The sequence below is a fragment of the Pecten maximus genome, chromosome 5 (genome assembly GCF_902652985.1).
Source record: "Pecten maximus chromosome 5, xPecMax1.1, whole genome shotgun sequence".
In the NCBI taxonomy this organism is placed as follows: Eukaryota; Metazoa; Mollusca; class Bivalvia; order Pectinida; family Pectinidae; genus Pecten; species Pecten maximus.
The window spans coordinates 43064766-43085479 of record NC_047019.1 but is presented as its reverse complement, the minus strand read 5'-3'; the positions used below and the strand labels follow the sequence as shown (position 1 = coordinate 43085479).

Sequence of the window (20714 nt, the reverse complement as noted above, 5' to 3'; positions counted from 1 at the left end):
CAGGTGAGAGACAGGTAGATCTTGTACCTATCAAGGTGTACCTTCCCCGGGAGCTACCAGTGAATGGTAGGTAGGCCTTTAAAGCTTACACAACATACAGAACAAGGAAAGCTGTTGATTACAGGTGTAGTACAGGTGTAACCGTTCCATTGTTACACTTTGTCTCAATCTTCACCCTAAGTATTCCAGCCAAACAGGACACTAGTGGTGTAATCGAATCACTAAATGGGATACCTGAGCGGTCAGCGGCAATACCTTCAGGTCAAGTCTTTCCTCGGATCATGTACGACTTACCTTGAATCTTTCTATACACTATTCTTTGATATTTTAAAGTAAACTTGACCAGAGGTAGGAGTGTGCGTTTGCTGGATTAAAATACTTCATTCGCTGCAGCGATATTTGGATAGAAATCTTTGCCAAAAAAGAATTAAGTTTCATTTGAAGAGAAACTTAATCCTGCTCTAGTAGCTTTTTATAAACTACAATGTGACTTTTACAACAGAATGACTGCTATGTATAAAGTGTATGGTGACATATTCTGGAGAGAAATGAATCGTGTTTGGCTGAGGAGGACAGTCATCACTGGGTAATACTGGCCGGTTAGTGCTCGGGTATTCCTATAGTTGTCGGATGTATATTGGAACCTTAGGGACATGTGTGACGAACAAATTGTCATCAGTAATTGTTAGTGGACATAAACTGTCAATGTTATAAAGTATATTGGAGACTGACGAAACACTCCGATACAGTGTTGAAGAAATGTTGATAGGATAACTACTCAGGAGTGTTCCAGGATTCGGAAATTGATGGGGAACTGTGAGGAATTCTACAAACTTGAGCTACGGTGTGTGTAGTTACTGTTGTGGTGGAAAATTGTAGTGAATGTGTGGTTATACGGCAGGTATCAGTGATGTAGGGAGTGTGACCAAGCCTATGGAATGCTATCATTACTATGTGGAGTAAGGACCAGAGATTCACATGCTTACATCCTGATTTCATACCTTTTTACCAAAGTTACCTGTCTTTGGCAGAGTTGGTGATACCTTGTGACCTCATGGTAACATGTATCAATGAACAACTGGAAAACCTACCTGTGTTAGGTAGGAACGCCTGGATTTAATTTCATTACTCAACACCTGTGATATATTAACTATATAGCTGTACTGATTTCCTGCTCCAGAAGCGACCTGATTTATTTCACACCTGTCAGACTGTGGAGAGATATTTTGTCATAGGGTTTACTTAAACAATTCTCCTTAGTTTAGTCAGCATCTATATAAAGAATTGGACTATCTCAAATGTTTCATTCACAACACTATTATCTTTTGTAGGAACGGCAGCTGATAAATTCTTTGCTGTGTATCACTTTTGATTTAGACACTGTGATATACACACTTAGATAATAGATCCTTCAATATACTATATAGGTATATGTATATATAAAATTTCCAGGGAAATACAAACTCTTACATGTTATCTTATCATATCATATGACATACAGTGTCACTATCAGGCTGGAAAAAACATTTCACAAGGATGAAGTATTACATCAATTGATAGGTATTTAGTGAACCATGTTTTACCTGTATACCAGGTATAGGTGATTATGTGGAGCAAGGTGACAGGTACTGCTGACCAGGTGTGACTGACCACATACCTAATCTACACCTGTACTAATTGGTATCCCTTTGTACCTGTTTTCTACCTGGTAAAGACAGCTTGGGCTCAATATATTAACCACAAAAGACAGTTTTGAGACAAAAGCTTCGGCCTTGGTCAGATTTAAACTCTATGTTGAGTTACAATTTGTTGTGTGTCATATTTTTACCCCATATTAACGGTGAGGATCAGCCATTCTACCTGTACAGATACAGGTATTGTATATCAACTTTCTGTGCTATATCATACTACCGTGTACAGTTAGAGGATTTGTAACGAGTGTGTTGATTGGTCACTCCTGTGATGGCAGTTCCTGGTAATAGTGGTACACTAGTGTCACTTTGGATATTCTATAACATCTTCAATCCCAAGTCAACAAGGATGTCCTTATAAAGGAAAATGTCACAACAGTATCGCAATACTTTGTCATTAGGGGATTTGAAACCCCCTAATATAAACGATAGTCCTAATCTATCGCTTCGAAGTCTCCCTATACGTCATAGACTTGGAGGAGACATGTTCGGTCGGGGAAGTGATGAGGATTCTATGACATCATCCTGCGAATTCCTGGACAACTGGTCAATCACAGGGAAACAGTGGCTTCCGGACAGTTACAGCTTGTCAGATCTCTCCCCTGTGTCAGCACCAGAATTCTCTCCACGTTCCAATCAGGTTCGAATGCCCCACAATCGTAAGAAGGGCCGAGCACCCCTCCCTCCGGGCATGCAACAGGGTTCTAAGGAAAATCCTACCCCCACCCGACTCAAAGTTGACTGAGGACAATGATAAAAAGAGAATGCTAAGCCAGTCAGTAGACATGGCCAAGCTGAATATTGAGCGTATGAACAGGATGAGATCCAAGTCTACTGATGTTCCTCTGAATGTCAGTGGAAGGACTACTCCGGATCGTGGTCCAAAATTCTCTACCACTACTAGACTCAAACTTAAAGCAGCAATGAGATTTGGATTAAATTCACCGACCACCAAAAAGCGTCACAAGACTACAATTATGGTGGATGGAAATACGGGTAAACAACTTCGTGCACGTAGAATAGCGACTGTTGATCCTCCAGAGGTACCACCATATGAAATTGGCTTTGTGATCATTTTGGAAGATTTGGTACTGGATGTGGAATTCGAGGTAGGTGTTTTTAATCAGCCTGGATACACTTCTAGAAAGCTAACTTACTTAACCCTAGCCCTAACCCTATCCTTATTGGGAATTGTACATGAAACACCAAATTTGATCTTCTTCCATGATGGCTGCAGTCAGTTGTGATCAGACATATATATAATTGTATCATTCTGTTGCACCTAGTCCAAAGTTACACTATGAAAGTGCACCTGTCACAAACCTGGTAACCTGTCTGATTGTGGATTTCAATACTAAGTCTGGGAATTTATGTAGCAAGCTAGCTTATTTCTAGTTAATTATGTTGCTCGGAAGATTTATTGAAGATTCTTTCCTCACAGGTCTGAACAATCATCCTCCCCCACAACTACCTCCATGTTTGAGGTATTCGCCCCCACAACTATCTCCATGTTTGAGGTATCCGCCCCCTCCGCCCCCACAACTACCTCCATGTTTGAGGTATCCGCCCCCTCCGCCCCCACAACTACCTCCATGTTTGAGGTATCTGCCCCCTCCGCCCCCACAACTACCTCCATGTTTGAGGTATCCGCCCCCTCCGCCCCCACAACTACCTCCATGTTTGAGGTATCCGCCCCCTCCTCCCCCACAACTACCTCCATGTTTGAGGTATCCGCCCCCTCCGCCCCCACAACTACCACCTTGTTTGAGGTATCCGTCCCCTCCTCCCCCACAACTACCTCCATGTTTGAGGTATCCGCCCCCTCCTCCCCCACAACTACCACCTTGTTTGAGGTATCCGTCCCCTCCTCCCCCACAACTACCTCCTTGTTTGAGGTATCCGCCCCCTCCGCCCCCACAACTACCTCCATGTTTGAGGTATCCGCCCCCTCCTCCCCCACAACTACCTCCATGTTTGAGGTATCCGCCCCCTCCGCCCCCACAACTACCTCCATGTTTGAGGTATCCGTCCCCTCCTCCCCCACAACTACCACCTTGTTTGAGATATCCACCCCCTCCTCCCCCACAACTACCTCCATGTTTGAGGTATCCGCCCCCTCCGCCCCCACAACTATCTCCATGTTTGAGGTATCCGCCCCCTCCTCCCCCACAACTACCTCCTTGTTTGAGGTATCCGCCCCCTCCTCCCCCACAACTACCTCCTTGTTTGAGGTATCCGCCCCCTCCTCCCCCACAACTACCACCTTGTTTGAGATATCCACCCCCTCCTCCCCCACAACTACCTCCATGTTTGAGGTATCCGCCCCCTCCTCCCCCACAACTACCTCCTTGTTTGAGGTATCCGCCCCCTCCTCCCCCACAACTACCTCCATGTTTGAGGTATCCGCCCCCTCCTCCCCCACAACTACCTCCTTGTTTGAGGTATCCGCCCCCTCCTCCCCCACAACTACCTCCTTGTTTGAGGTATCCGCCCCCTCCTCCCCCACAACTACCTCCATGTTTGAGGTATCCGCCCCCCTCCGCCCCACAACTACCTCCATGTTTGAGGTATCCGCCCCCTCCTCCCCCACAACTACCACCTTGTTTGAGGTATCCGCCCCCTCCTCCCCCACAACTACCTCCATGTTTGAGGTATCCGCCCCCTCCTCCCCCACAACTACCTCCATGTTTGAGGTATCCGCCCCCTCCTCCCCCACAGCCCTGATTTTCCAGCTATTGTGTTTAACAAGTGTACAGTACACTGTGATGTATTTGTTATATCAGGCTGCACTCCTTCAAGTAATTATTACATTATCATTGAGAGAGAGACTCCTACTAAAGTGGTCCTGTCAATTATGTATAAGTATCAACCTTAAACGATTTTCGCTTTCAAGGTTTCTCAATTGGATGTAAATATCATTGTAATGAAAGACAGAGATGGTGAACTAATGTCTGACAAGTGTTTTTCAATAAGACCACGCCAACTTTTTCGGTTTAAAGTATGTGTTGGTCCAGTGGGCTTAAGTAATGAAATTTGAGTTTTTTCACCTATATTTTAAAACACAATAATGTGATGCTAAACTTTACCTTTTCTATGTTACTGATAACTGCCTTTTGGTGCTGTGTGTATTGGTAGGTTAGTTTGTGACGTCTTATGGAGGTGTTATATTGGTAGGTTAGTTTGTGACGTTATGGAGGTGTTATATTGGTAGGTTAGTTTGTGACGTTATGGAGGTGTCTATGGCGATGACTTATGTTGATGTGGTTGTAATTGGTTAAATACTTACATATATCATTTGTGTTGTATTTGTCGCATATCTACACGACACTGTCAGTAATTTATGAAGATAAGAATGAGGCATGCTGTTTACAAAATTAACATCTCTCTCCCTAATGAGTGCTTCAGAATTCCTTATTAGCATTCTCATGAATGTTTCTATATTTTAATAAACACCACCACGGTCACCAATATTTGTCATCAAAACTGCTATGTAATCACATTTCAAAGGTAAAATCTGTCCTTCACAATAACACCATCTCATCCTGTTGAATTAGATCAGTTTTTAACCATCTGGAGCATGGTCTAAGGGCTTCAGTTTTATATCGGTGTATCAGTTTCATCAACGTTCTTGCATCAAAGTGTACAATGGAAAAGCATTATCAGATTTAAGGCAGAAATTGTACCTTATAGTAACGGAACTTTCCTCAAATTTTCTAATGCATTCCTATTGAAAATTTAAAGTTAATGAATCTCTCTAACGTAAGGATTATTGATGAAACCTTGTTGTATATACCTGATAATGAAATTAAGGAATTTCTCTTTAAGTTATTAATGAAACCTTCTTATATACCTGATAATGAAATTAAGAAATTCCATCTTTAAGTTAACAAATATTGATAAAACCCGGTTTTATGTCTGATAATGAAGTGAAGGAATCTCTCGTATCATCTGCTTGTACTGAATGTAAAATTCAAATTACATAGGTATATTCTATTCTAAAGAAAATGTTCTCTCTGTATACCCGAGTGTGGGTCAAAATCAGTGTGATGTCTGAATATGAAATGACAACACAGGCCTCAGTTTTCATTTCTCTGGTAAAGTTTATCCATTCATACTTAGGTTACTTAAATCATTTGTTCGGCAATAGCTTTTCAAAGCATCCTCACAACAAGTTTGGGAATACTGTATATTAAATTTGGTTTGTGGTTACAGTGTGAACTTATAGAGTTGACTTACCCACAGAGACATAGGATAGAAATGTTGACTGACCCACAGAGACGTAGATAGAAATGTTGACTGACCCACAGAGACATAGGATAGAAATGTTGACTGACCCACAGAGACATAGGATAGAAATGTTGACTGACCCACAGAGACGTAGATAGAAATGTTGACTGACCCACAGAGACGTAGATAGAAATGTTGACTTACCCACAGAGACGTAGATAGAAATGTTGACTTACCCACAGAGACATAGGATAGAAATGTTGACTGACCCACAGAGACGTAGATAGAAATGTTGACTTACCCACAGAGACATAGGATAGAAATGTTGACTGACCCACAGAGACATAGGATAGAAATGTTGACTTACCCACAGAGACGTAGATAGAAATGTTGACTTACCCACAGAGACGTAGATAGAAATGTTGACTTACCCACAGAGACGTTGGCTAGCGACTTAGAAATGTTGACTTACCCACAGAGACGTAGATAGAAATGTTGACTGACCCACAGAGACATAGGATAGAAATGTTGACTGACCCACAGAGACGTAGATCGAAATGTTGACTTACCCACAGAGACATAGATAGAAATGTTGACTTACCCACAGAGACATTGACCCACAGAGACATTGACCCACAGAGACGTTGACCCACGTTGACCCACAGAGACGTTGACCCACAGAGATGTAGGATAGTTAGAAGCTTCTCTAGTAATACTGCTCTCACTCTATCTGTTTCTGTCTTGTAATGTCCATATATGATAATAATTCCACCCAGGTCAAACGAGTCAAGTAAAAATGGTAGATTTTATTGTATTGCTCTACAATAAGCCCAACCCTACAAAGGTTTGGCCTCTTGGTCTTATATTACAGGATAACTTTTCCTCCTACCATTTCGTATGAAGAAAGTGTTAAAATACTCTTCTCAAGCTTTGTTCTTTAGTGTAACAACAATATAAACTAAGTGTTGTGTTTATAACCTAGAACAGCCTATTTGTTATCACCCTGTATACAGGTGTCGTGTTTATAACCTAGAACAGCCTATTTGTTATCACCCTGGATACAGGTGTTGTCAGAATCGGGATGACCTGTTCTGGTTTTTCTCTGCTGATGGTATTTGAAACTGATATTGTAAACTTTCGTTTCTGTGAGTTTTATTAGAGTCTGCAGGTGCTCCATTAGAAAGAAACATACATGTCTTATATATGTTTTTAAGCTGATGACATCTGAATTGGACATCTGTGCACTCCATGTTTGACAGCTTATGAGACGAAGGCCCTGCAGGATCATTTTCATAACATTTTCTGAAAACATTTAAAGCCTTCAAAGTTGTAGATATATTAATGTCTCCACAGATTTCAGTCGTGTTAAGTGGAAGCTAGATAGCATAATACTACTGAAATGAAGCATACGTATACCCTCCAACCCCCTCCAACCGCCAATATTTTTTCTATGATAAGCTCATACCTGATGATCGGCCAGGCCTATAACAGTTCATTAGAAGTACCAACAAATGCTATTTCATTCTTGTCTTGCCTATTCCCTAACTTTTAGACAAAGTTTATGCGTACGCGACCCCATACTTTTCTCCTCCAATCAGAAAATGTGATCCTTGTCCTCTTGGTGAAATGTAACATTAGTACCTACCACTGTGTTACCATCTGACCTTCTGATTCCACCCATGTCTGTCACATGTTGGGGGCAAACTATTGGAAGTTGTCTTACCCAGATTTACGTAATATCCATTTTACGATATGTTTTACTCAAATAACAGGATATGTAAATCTACAGATATTGATATCCTCCGAACATGCAATCTTAAGCATTATTGCTGTGTTTTTTACATGGACAGGTCTGATGGCCTTGTTGGACTTAACTTGTAATTGTGTGCTATATCGGTGGGTGGCTGATATACACATTGACAAAACTGTTTACTGATGGGGTTTTAAGATATTAACAGGCCTATAAGGGAGAGTAAATGTATTTTCTTTAGTCTTTTAACTAAGTAATGATATATGTCTACCTGTTCAAACATGGAATCCCGTTCATCTCAAGGACAAACACCCCTGTGGCCATAATAAAGTAGTATATGTATCGGTTCTGAAAATATTTCAAATCTAATATCTTTCATTCATGATAATTCGCTCGGCGATTTCAGCCTGAATTAAAGGCAATTATTTAGTACTTTGCTTTGCTATTAGAATCCAAATATCTCGGTCAGTAGTTCAGAACAAGTAAAAATATTGGGTAAGTCACTAACCATAAATAGGTTCTCAAAAGTCAGCCATCAATCACTGTCCTCATAAGTATAGCCTGTAGTGATCAGATCAGAAAGTCATTTACCAGTGCAGCATTTTAATTCTTTTATTGGAATATCTGGCTAAGGAAGAGGGGGGGGGGGGGGGGGGGGGGACCTACAGTCTATGTATTCTGACCTACAGTCTATGTATTCAGACCTACAGTCTATATAACAGACCTACAGTCTGTGTATTCAGACCTACAGTCTATGTATTCAGACCTACAGTCTATATATTCAGACCTACAGTATATGTATTCAGACCTACAGTCTATGTATTCAGACCTACAGTCTATATATTCAGACCTACAGTCTATATATTCAGACCTACAGTCTATGTATTCAGACTAACAGTCTATATATTCAGACCTACAGTCTGTGTATTCAGACCTACAGTCTATGTATTCAGACCTACAGTCTATATATTCAGACCTACAGTCTATATAATCAGACCTACAGTATATGTATTCAGACCTACAGTCTATGTATTCAGACCTACAGTCTATATATTCAGACCTACAGTCTATGTATTCAGACTTACAGTCTATATATTCAGACCTACAGTCTATGTATTCAGACTTACAGTCTATGTATTCAGACCTACAGTCTATTCAGACCTACAGTCTATATAATCAGACCTACAGTCTATGTATTCAGACTTACAGTCTATGTATTCAGACCTACAGTCTATTCAGACCTACAGTCTATGTAATCAGACCTACAGTCTATGTATTCAGACCTACAGTCTATGTATTCAGACTTACAGTCTATGTATTCAGACCTACAGTCTATTCAGACCTACAGTCTATATAATCAGACCTACAGTCTATGTATTCAGACCTACAGTCTATGTATTCAGACTTACAGTCTATGTATTCAGACCTACTGTCTATATATTCAGACCTATAGTCTATGTATTCAGACTTACAGTCTGTGTATTCAGACCTACAGTCTGTGTATTCAGACCTACAGTCTATGTATTCAGACCTACAGTCTATGTATTCTGACCTACAGTCTATGTATTCAGACCTACAGTCTATATAATCAGACCTACAGTCTGTGTATTCAGACCTACAGTCTATGTATTCAGACCTACAGTCTATATATTCAGACCTACAGTCTATGTATTCAGACCTACAGTCTATATATTCAGACCTACAGTCTTTGTATTCAGACCTACCACTCTGTGTATTCAGACCTACTGGCTGTGTATTCAGACCTACTGGCTGTGTATTCAGACCTACAGTCTATGTATTCAGACCTACAGTCTATGTATTCAGACCTACAGTCTATGTATTCAGACCTACAGTCTATGTATTCAGACCTACTGGCTGTGTATTCAGACCTACAGTCTATATATTTATGTATTCAGACCTACAGTCTATGTATTTATGTATTCAGACCTACAGTCTATGTATTCAGACCTACAGTCTATATATTCAGACCTACTGGCTGTGTATTCAGACCTACAGTCTATATATTCAGACCTACAGTCTATATATTCAGACCTAAGGCTATGTATTCAGACCTACTGGCTGTTTTGTTCGTATTTAGTTTTTTGTGGATGTACATAGGAAGAAGAACCCCGATCCCCGTGAAGTACCAGATCAATGACAAAGTGTTACTCTGAAGCTCCAGTTTAATCACTCGTATAAAACCACAGGTGAGACGCATTGTTTGATGTTTGACGTCATTTCAATTTAAATGCCATATACAACCTATGAAGAGTAATTGCCCTGAAGTTACCTTGAAGGGATTGTATAAGCAGTATTAAAACACTATTTGTAAGGGCACAGTCTCCGAAATACTTCAGTGGCTAAGAATCTATACCTCAGCTATATTGCCTAAAAAATTACTAGGGCCTTGTTTATATGATCATGTTCCTGTTTTATTCATCCAAATTAGTTTCTAAACAATGTGCTCCTATTAGTGTCCATTGTAACCAATGTCGTGGGTCATCACCAGTCAAGGAAGTTTGGTGGAAAGTTAATAAGTCTGGGTTTTAAGTGGTCACCTGGTAACAGTTGATATATATATGTATAAATTACATAGACCTCCAAGATTGTAAATCTTCAGCACTTGCCAAAGGCTTGTTCCACATAAAATTAATCAAATTGTTAAATCAATTTTATTTAACTGCTACATGAAGACCGTGGGATGTAAGTGACAAAGAGTCAACATTTGAAAGCTGTATTTTTCTTCTTACTTCTATTGGCCTTCCATAATCTGAAACATTATATACATGATGTACATGAACAGGACAGGCCAGGTATCAGTATAGTTATATCAGTATAAAATAAGGCCAGGTATCAGTATAGTTATATCAATACAAAATAAGGCCAGGTATCAGTATAGTTATATCAATATAAAATATGGCCAGGTATCAGTATAGTTATATCAATATAAAAGAAGGTCAGGTATCAGTATTGTTATATCAATATAAAATAAGGCCAGGTATCAGTGTAGTTATATCAATACAAAATAAGGCCAGGTATCAGTATAGTTATATCAATATAAAATATGGCCAAGGTCAGGTATCAGTATTGTTATATCAATATAAAATAAGGCCAGGTATCAGTGTAGTTATATCAATATAAAATAAGGTCAGGTATCAGTATTGTTATATCAATACAAAAAAAGGCCAGATATCAGTATAGTTATATCAATATAAAATAAGGTCAGGTATCAGTATTGTTATATCAATATAAAATAAGGTCAGGTATCAGTATAGTTATATCAATATAAAATATGGCCAGGTATCAGTGTAGTTATATCAGTATAAAATAAGGCCAGGTATCAGTGTAGTTATATCAATATAAAATATGGCCAGGTATCAGTATAGTTATATCAATACAAAATAAGGCCAGGTATCAGTATAGTTATATCAGTATAAAATAAGGCCATGTATCAGTATAGTTATATCAATATAAAATATGGCCAGGTATCAGTGTAGTTATATCAATATAAAATAAGGCCAGGTATCAGTGTAGTTATATCAATATAAAATAAGGCCAGGTATCAGTATAGTTATATCAATATAAAATAAGGCCAGGGATCAGTATACTTATATCAATATAAAATATGGCCAGGTATCCGTATAATTATATCCGTATTCGTTAATGTCAGGTTTATCTATAAAAAGGCAGTTCCCAGTAGCAAGGCGTTGACGTGGTCACCCCCAATTAGGTAGGTGAAGCATAGAATTTGACTTGCGACCCTAATAAACAAGGGGAGGGGGTGTGTACACTTACACCTGCTTTTGTTGGTCAGTCGGATCAGGTGAGAACTTTACCCTTTTGAATGTTCTGTACGCAAAGCAGTACTTGTTAAAGGTTCAAGGACAAATCTTGAATTTAAGAACAAAATTCACTGGATCCACATCACTAGTCAAGTCATATTATATGGCAATAGTTCCTTTGTGTGTGGTGTTTTGATCACCGAAGTTTATACTCCTGATAAAAGTAAGGGTGTGACCAAATTCTGTTGCTATGTAAACCATGTGAACCTGTGTAAATATATATATTATAATGATTGTATATATAGCAAGGTTCATCGGGTGCCTTAACTTGAAGTAGCTTTAATGCACTGTTTAATAGGACACTTGTCCAGGCAGCAACACTGTGCTTTATTATTGGAAAATCTTTATCATATAGACGCTGTCTCAAGGACATGTAGACATTGTCTCAAGGACATGTAGACGTTGTTTCAAGGACATATAGATGTTGTCTCAATGACATATAGACGTTGTTTCAATGACATATAGACGTTGTTTCAAGGATATATAGACGTTGTTTCAAGGACATATAGACGTTGTCTGAAGGACATATAGACATTGTTTCAAGGACATATAGACGTTGTTTCAAGGACATATAGATGTTGTTTCAAGGACGTGTAGACGTTGTTTCAAGGACATATAGACGTTGTCTCAAGGACATATAGACGTTGTTTCAAGGACATATAGACGTTTTTTCAAGGACATATAGACGTTGTTTCAAGGACATATAGACTTTGTTTCAAGGACATATAGACTTTGTTTCAAGGACATATAGACGTTGTTTCAAGGACATATAGATGTTGTCTCAAGGACATATAGACATTGTCTCAAGGACATATAGACGTTGTTTCAAGGACATATAGACGTTGTTTCAAGGACATATAGACGTTGTTTCAAGGACATGTAGACGTTGTTTCAAGGACATATAGACGTTGTTTCAAGGACATGTAGACGTTGTTTCAAGGACATATAGACGTTGTCTCCATTTGACAACAGATTATATCTCAACACCAGTAGAAACAATTTGGTTCACTGATTGTGTTTTCTCTAGTTTTAAGACAGATAAAAGCAACAGCTCAAACTGACTAAAACATACTATGGTGTTCTTAAGAATTGTCAACACCAGTACACATGTAACACTACATACAGACCTAAAAAAAAACTCCAGTTGTAACACTGTGTAAATATAACAAAGTCATCCTAAAAACATTTAAATGGCAAATCAAACACTGACATCCCAGACTTAATGACCTTTAATACTACAATAATAACTTATAAATCGTAATATTCCCAGGTAACTGTGCCTAACACTGAAAAGGGCTGTGATCCCTCTGGTGTCAGAGTTCACTCCCCTTCCTATATACACCTTGGCCATTTATCACCTGATTTCTGTCACCTCTAAGCAGGTAAAACATCTAAATTGGAGAGGTGACTGTTGTTTATGTTGTTATTAGTATAGAATTCAGAAGAGTCTTTGTTAGGAGTCTGTAAACATTGACAATGAAGGTTGATTGTCATTACTTGTGCCAGTGTAATTACACATGGGGTAATGTGTTGGTGACCCCGTGACCCCAGCTGAGTTGGCGACCCTGTGACCTCTGTGTAGGGTCGGATTATTGTCTACCCACACCCCACAATAGTGCCAGTTCTGTATAACTTGACCATGACCAGCGTTATCAATCCTATCTACCCGTACACCTGAGTTCCTATCTACCCGTACACCTGAGTTTCCATGGTGTTATGTCCAGTTTTCTGTGGCCAACACAAAACCTTGTAATGAGATCTGTTTGGGACACTGACAGACCAGTGTCCTGTTCATAGAAATATTGATTATATTCATTGTACCTGTAGGGAGGTGTATTGTCCGATGAAATGGAGAACTCACTAAGGGTGGGACAGGGATTATTATCTACATACACAAGTTGTCTCAATAAAAAACCTGCCTCTAACGATTCATAGACTAGAATTCTTTGTCAGATAATCGAGTTTGAATAAATTTTCTTTGGGGAGAATTGTGTAACATTATAAATCATGTGATGTATATAATCTACCAATTGGTTGGGACAAGGATAAGAGATATTTATACATTAAGAGAAAAATTATATATTTTTTAGGATAAATACAGTAAATTGACCATAGGGTCATTTATAAATTACTAGATAGAAATCTCCGGTGTCTGATGTCCAGTGTCCGGTGCCAAGCTGTGTCCAGCAGCTGAAAATAAAATTACTATCTTACGACTTTAGATAAATCATTTCTGCATGAAAATGTTGGCTTTCAATCATGGGTAAAAATAACATTAGGTTGTGAATTTCAATTCATCAGGAAACTATCGATAAATCATTACTATCTGAAAATCTGCCATCATTTTATGGTTATTCTGTTTCACCTAAAGGGAGGTAATTAATGGTATATTATATCAGGGGCAGATAACTGCATTGAAGCATTAAGGTATAAAAGGTCTTTTTTCAAAATGAGACAATTTATATTTATTGAATCATTTAATTCTGTCATGAAATTAATAATATAATTTCATCCAATTTTACTGGGTAAACATTTTGAATTTATGTACATTGTATTATGAGAATCATTTACTATTCTATATGTTGGTGTCCAGTGTACATGAGACAGGAAACGTGAAGGACAATTTGTTTACCTACATTCTTACATACATTGTCTGTCACAGAAATAACCATAAAGTGTGTTAAATATGCAGAGACATATATAGAGGTCACCTTGCTTCATCCCTACATCCTCAGCTTCTGGAATGTCCTGGCCTATTATAAGACTGAGGTTGAACAGGTTAATGTGTTTTCAGTATATTTATATAATAGATGACATTATTTTATGGATGAACGAAAATTATCCTGGTTATTATTAATGATGTACATTGCTTTTAGATACTAATGTTTCTGCTTTCTTGATTTATGTTTGCATGAATAAGTACAAACCCTTAAAACTATATAAATATGGGTTAATGAGTAAACATTAAAAAGGAATTAGAAACCTCTGTAGATAATTTTAGAATCTAGCTAGACACATCTTATCAGTTAAAATGTTACTTGTGACTTAGATAGCTTTACGTTTTACAGGTGAAGAGAGAAATCCTCAATGAATTAAAATGTAAGTGTCCAGGAAATCACTCCTCAATTCATGTCAAAACCACAATCTCTGAGTGTCTGTATTTAACGGTATATCATTAATATGTAATCAACGCCCAACTATTTATGCAAAGTGAGAATATTAAATATCTCGGTAAACCATCATTGTTTAAGGAAATGGTTACAAGAACAATATGTTACTTGAGTTAGAAACTTGTTGTTTATCTTGATCAGACCACATCAGATTATACCTGTGTAATAAGGGCCACTGAGGTGTTGATGACACCTGGCCTACCTGTGTAATAGGGGCCACTGAGGTGTTGATGACACCTGGCCTACCTGTGTAATAGGAGCCACTGAGGTGTTGATGACACCTGGCCTACCTGTGTAATAGGAGCCACTGAGGTGTTGATGAAACCTGGCCTACCTGTGTAATAGGGCCACTGAGGTGTTGATGACACCTGGCCTACCTGTATAATAGGAGCCACTGAGGTGTTGATGACACCTGGCCTACCTGTGTAATAGGGGCCACTGGGGTGTTGATGACACTTGGCCTACCTGTGTAATAGGGGCCACTGAGGTGTTGATGACACCTGGCCTACCTGTATAATAGGGGCCACTGAGGTGTTGATGACACCTGGCCTACCTGTGTAATAGGGGCCACTGAGGTGTTGATGACACTTGGCCTACCTGTATAATAGGGGCCACTGAGGTGTTGATGACACTTGGCCTACCTGTGTAATAGGAGCCACTGAGGTGTTGATGACACTTGGCCTACCTGTGTAATAGGGGCCACTGAGGTGTTGATGACACTTGGCCTACCTGTATAATAGGGGCCACTGAGGTGTTGATGACACTTGGCCTACCTGTGTAATAGGGGCCACTGAGGTGTTGATTTACATACTTTGTTACACAGACAACCTTACATGTAAACATTCTCTACATACTTTCTATCTCGGTAGACATATTTGATGTCTCCACTTTTTATAAGGGAATGTTATACAGGTATGATATTTTATACCTTGCAGTATGTGCACCTGTTCTACCTGTCAGAATCATATACTATTTCAAAAATTCTTCAGTGGAGTGAATATAATATTTCTACTGCATTAATTTCATTTGCTGAAAAAATGCCAAGAAATGGGTTTGTTGTAAACTAATTTAGAGTAAAATCTTATGGAAAATAACATGTTTTTTCCTTGTTGTAAGCTGAGCCATTGTTTTGATAGCAGGAAGGTAACATACAGGTGAGCATTGTCTTCTGACTTCCTGTAATGTCTATGACAGTCTGAAGGTCAATGATAATACATCACACCTGTCAATCACTAATCCCTCAATAATTGATTACCTCTGGGGCAGCTGGTCAATATCTTAGCAGGAATGATGAGGCAATTTGTAGGAGTGGATGGATTGATTGAGTGTATAGCTGTCCTCTTCATAAGGTGTTGGACAAAATAAATTGACCAATATCTGTTAAAGTGGCCAATTAAAGGTAAAATTAATCTGACCATGCAACAGGAGGACAGATAAGCTGAGGTCAGTTATGGAGATATGAGGACACCTGTATACACTGGAATCTGGAATACTATCAAGTTGTCTCCATTTCTGTTCTGTGTCCTTTGAACCACAAACAAAAATAGTCTCATCCATTTCTTTCACATTAATACTGAATTCAGTTTTTTCTGTTAATTTTTTTTGTCCAAACAGCAATTTCAGTATTTAACGAATCTGACACATTCCTATTGAGTGTATTAAATCAATCTATATTAACATCAATTGATATTGATTGAGAAAATATCATTCATTTAATATTTGATATTTTAACTATATTTCATCAGAAAAACATCAAAGCACTATCTAATTGTGCATAATTTAACCTGATACAAGTTTTTTTATTTAAACACTCCCATTTATCAGGAATACAATGGCCACCCATGATAGCTTGTCTACCTAAAAACAGGACAAAATATTGGTTACCATAAGGCTGGCCAAACTTGCCCTTTTTTCCAAGCTACCAACTGTTTGAGTAGCTTTGATCATTTGTCTTGCTGAAAGGTTTTATCTTCAAATTATGTAAGCAGCAATAAAAATGTTGTTTTGAAGTTTACCTGTGGTCAGTTCTTCTTGACCATGTACCTGGCTAGAGGCTTAGTTGTTACACAACAATGACCATACCTGAGTCATATTGGGTAACAACAATTAAAGCTCATCAGGGGCTCCACACAGGGAAATCACACGACACCTGTCTACAACATAACAAGCATTATCTTTAGTTTTAAAAACAATTTTGATATATTTTGTGGTATTTAATATGAATTATATAATTGGCAGAATGAAATATGAAAAACTTTAGTGAAATTTACTGTTTATTTTTTTTAAGGAAATATAAAGGGCATTATAATTTTGCTTACTTACCTGCCTGGGGCCCCCAATTACAGTTAGGTTGGCCCCTTAAGTTGTTTACACCAATTGTTGGGTCATTAAGGTGTCTCAGATCAAAAAGGTTCTTCTATAGCTTGAGAATTCTGACAGACTAGGACCCATAAGGAGTTATTACTAGGGCTTCTGTGTTTATATGGGAACCACCACAGGTCCCCTCAGATCAGTGTTAACAAACTACTCTATCAACAATACTGAGGATTGCTTAGTGGTTAATCCAAACATATAGCCATAATTTTACTGGGAAATATCTTATTTGAAGAATTTAAACATTACCAATATACAAGAAGTGGAGTGAATTATCACATGATTTTGATGGGAATATGTAAAAAGTTTTTACCGATTCTACAAGATGTTGATTTGAGGATCGGCCCAGTCTTACTATGGTGATGAGGCTGTGGACTTCCATCTCCTTATTGGTAAGATAATTAAAACATAACAATACGTTTAATTCAATTTATAAAACATATACTGAATGAGTATTTATTTGGATGTTATTCTGTATAGGAATTTACAAGCATGAACTGCTTAGTGAAAAGTCATTACAGCTGAGTTACAAATTGATTATAATCAACTTTCTTACAAAATACATATGTAAAGACCCCTACCCAGGTATCGATTTCCCTGGGTCCATCAGTCGACCCTACATCAGTGTAGTGTATGGTAAAAAAAAGTGATAAAGTGAACTGTGGTTTCCTTCCTTGCAAGTTTATATATCATAAGATGCAAATAAATTTAAGATCTTATTTGTCCTCTTCTTTCTAAACAGCTTTCTGCTTCCTAATGTAACCCACGGCACTGCCTCAGTTTATTTTTAAGTAAGCATTCAACCCTATGAGAAAGGCTTTGGGTTTCGTGTTCTGTCACCAGCCAAGAATACTGTGGCACAATTTTCATTGTTTCCCCAAAGATATTTCTTTAAAGAACCTTCACCAGTCAGAAGACTGCTTTCTCAATTTGAGGTTTCGTTTTGTACCAATTAATGGCCTCCATGGAGTACCTTTCGTTAATGAAAGAATTATTTCAAATGCTTCATTTCAAAGACTTAAAAAAATCAGACATTTTTCAATTGATTTTATAATGACAAATAAGATGTGTATTTGTCCATTAAATTCATTGACCATTAGTATCACCTATATTGCATGTTTTATCGGTGGCCCTCATGACGGGGATCCCCAAAATATGTTTAATGTATGTATGTTGGTATTTGATTGGTTAGAGCTGAAGTGAGATTCTCAGAGCATCAGGAACATCGCCTACCAACGATGGCTTCAGTATAGAGACAAACACAAATATACACTAAATTCATACATCTTGCACTCGTGATATTGTCCGTAAATGACCATAGCAGTTGAGAGGACGGTTAAAAATACTAAATCATAATGGCTGCCTTTTTGATAAGATATTGATTCAAAGATCCTCACTTTGATCCCTAATGGGGCTAAGAGGGGGAATCATGATTTTTTTTTTTTTTTTGGTGACAAACAATAAATGAACGTTTGACAGTGTTTTAAGGGTGAAACCACTGTAAAGTGGGTGTTGTAATTATCGGCGAGGTTAGCAAAGTGCTTTACCATGTAACCTGTACCCCAATGCTTTGTCATATATGATAGATGGTTAGGTTTGAGTCATAAGTGGTTGTCCTATCTATAGGAGGAAGTTTATCTATAAGGTTCATAGAAGTAAGAAAACAGCCAGTGGCGCACAATATTGTACATCCACTGTTGAACCAACAACTTAATTTCCCTCAAGGTTGTGTACATACGTCTTATACATATATATTTGTCTTAGCTTGTCAAAATAGATATAAAACCATTGATGATCTCTATTAGGGTGAATCTCACTTTTAACACAGGTAATCTAGTTCTTATCAAAGTTTAAGAAGTATTTTCTATAAAAAATGTATCTTAAAATTTTCTTTGCATCTTCAGAAACATCAATGTTGTACACTCTGACGGGAGAAAATATAACTGTCTCATTTCTTCAATCATATTGGGCTGTTTTTTTCTCAATATGTTGTTTTGACAATAATCACAAATTTGACAAAAGGTTAACAGGCCTAATAGGGGACATTTATTCGTTTGTTTTTACCAGTAAGGAGACATTTTCCTTAGAGGGATATGTCAGAAGTGATATATATCGCTTGTGATAACAGCACTGTGACCATCATCTCTCCCTCCAACTGTCAAACATCATTTGCTAATAATCATAAATACTCCGATGGCGACATACTTTCTGTAGAGTGTAATGGATGTCACTGACAATCCTCATTGACTGACAGACTGTCCACAATCACTACACAATGTTTGTAAAAGTCAGTTAACCATTCAAAATTTTCCAATGTCATCAACCACTCAAAATAATCAAAATGTTAAAATAGTCCCAAGGTCAGTTAGCCAATCAAAATGGTCACAAGGTTAATAAGCCCATTATAATTTTTCCAAGGCCTGTTAGCTAACCAAAATAGTCCCAAGATTGTCCCAAATACATGTGGATTTCATCTGAACGAAACATATGTGTATCATTTTTCCGTTTCTAATAATATTTCTCAGTTTGCTTTAAAACACTAAAACCACATTGGCTTTAAGTTAAATGAATGTCAGTGTTGCATGTAGAATCTGTCAATAGAAGGATTTGACTGGTTTCCTACTGTCCCAACTAGAGAACTGGATCAATAGAACTTGTTATTAGTCTTCAGCAAGTTACTTGTAGTGAACTACATAGCTTTATATATTTGTGGATTATGAATGAAGTGTACACATCTATCTGTTGTAAGGGTGTGGGCGTTGGTTTACTCTGTGTATCGAGGAATGAGGTCAAGAGAAATACCTGTTTGTCTGGGAGCGACCTTTCCATTCAATCAACTGCTTGAAAAATAAGAGATAATTTATTAGAGGTTTTGACAGACTACTGCGTATATTGTGATATAGAATGTGGTGTCACAGATCCAGGTGATCCTTGAGACCATTAGTGACACACCTCAACACCACATTGTGTAACGGTCTCACCATCACGACCACGGAGAGTCAGATGTAACATTCGTACAGTCATTGTCACGATTCACCACAAGTCAAAGGAAACAGGTCCAATGTATATTAATTCTGTTATGACAAGGAGATTTTCTGAATTCATGAAACAGTAAATATATCAAGCATGTGGTATCTATACAATTATACAGCTATTGTAGGAGTTGTCTCCCTTTAAACTGCAAGCACCCGACTTGTTCTGCTTTGTCATATATACTGGAATCACTGGATGACATTGATATAAGTCTTGTTGGACTTCTTTGATGTATCTTGGCGTTTTCCCACAACTAAAATTTGTCCTTCGCGACTTCGTTCCGGTTGCACAATATACCTATAACTTTCCATAGGAACATTGTTTAAATACATTTGTCAAATAAATGGTAATTAATCTAATCATGAGATATCGTGATATGATTGGTTAAACAATATCCTAGCTGTTCTCTCTCTATCTCCCCCAACTCAGAAAATACTGTTTGGATCATTCTAATTATAAATACACAGAAAATACTGTTTGGATCATTCTAATTATAAATACACAGAAAATACTGTTAGGAGCATTCTAATTATAAATACACAGAAAATACTGTTAGATACTGTAAGATATTAGGTGTGGTACTCCGCCCCCCCCCCCCCCCCCTCACACTGGATACACTTCTGAGATG

At 38.0% G+C, this 20714-nt stretch overlaps 1 protein-coding gene across 2 annotated transcripts in view; it reads left to right on the top strand.

The window, feature by feature from the left end:
* Positions 1-20714, top strand: part of LOC117328103 (rho GTPase-activating protein 20-like) — a 208158-nt gene that overhangs the window by 122169 nt on the left and 65275 nt on the right. Inside the window, exon 1 of one of the 2 annotated variants that reach the window (XM_033885464.1) lies at positions 435-2800. The exons of the other annotated variant lie outside the window; for it this stretch is intronic. Coding sequence (XP_033741355.1) covers positions 2456-2800 — 345 coding nt within the window. The 5' untranslated portion in view covers positions 435-2455. Of the gene's footprint in view, positions 1-434; positions 2801-20714 lie in introns of those variants that run through there. 2 annotated transcript variants of the gene reach the window in all.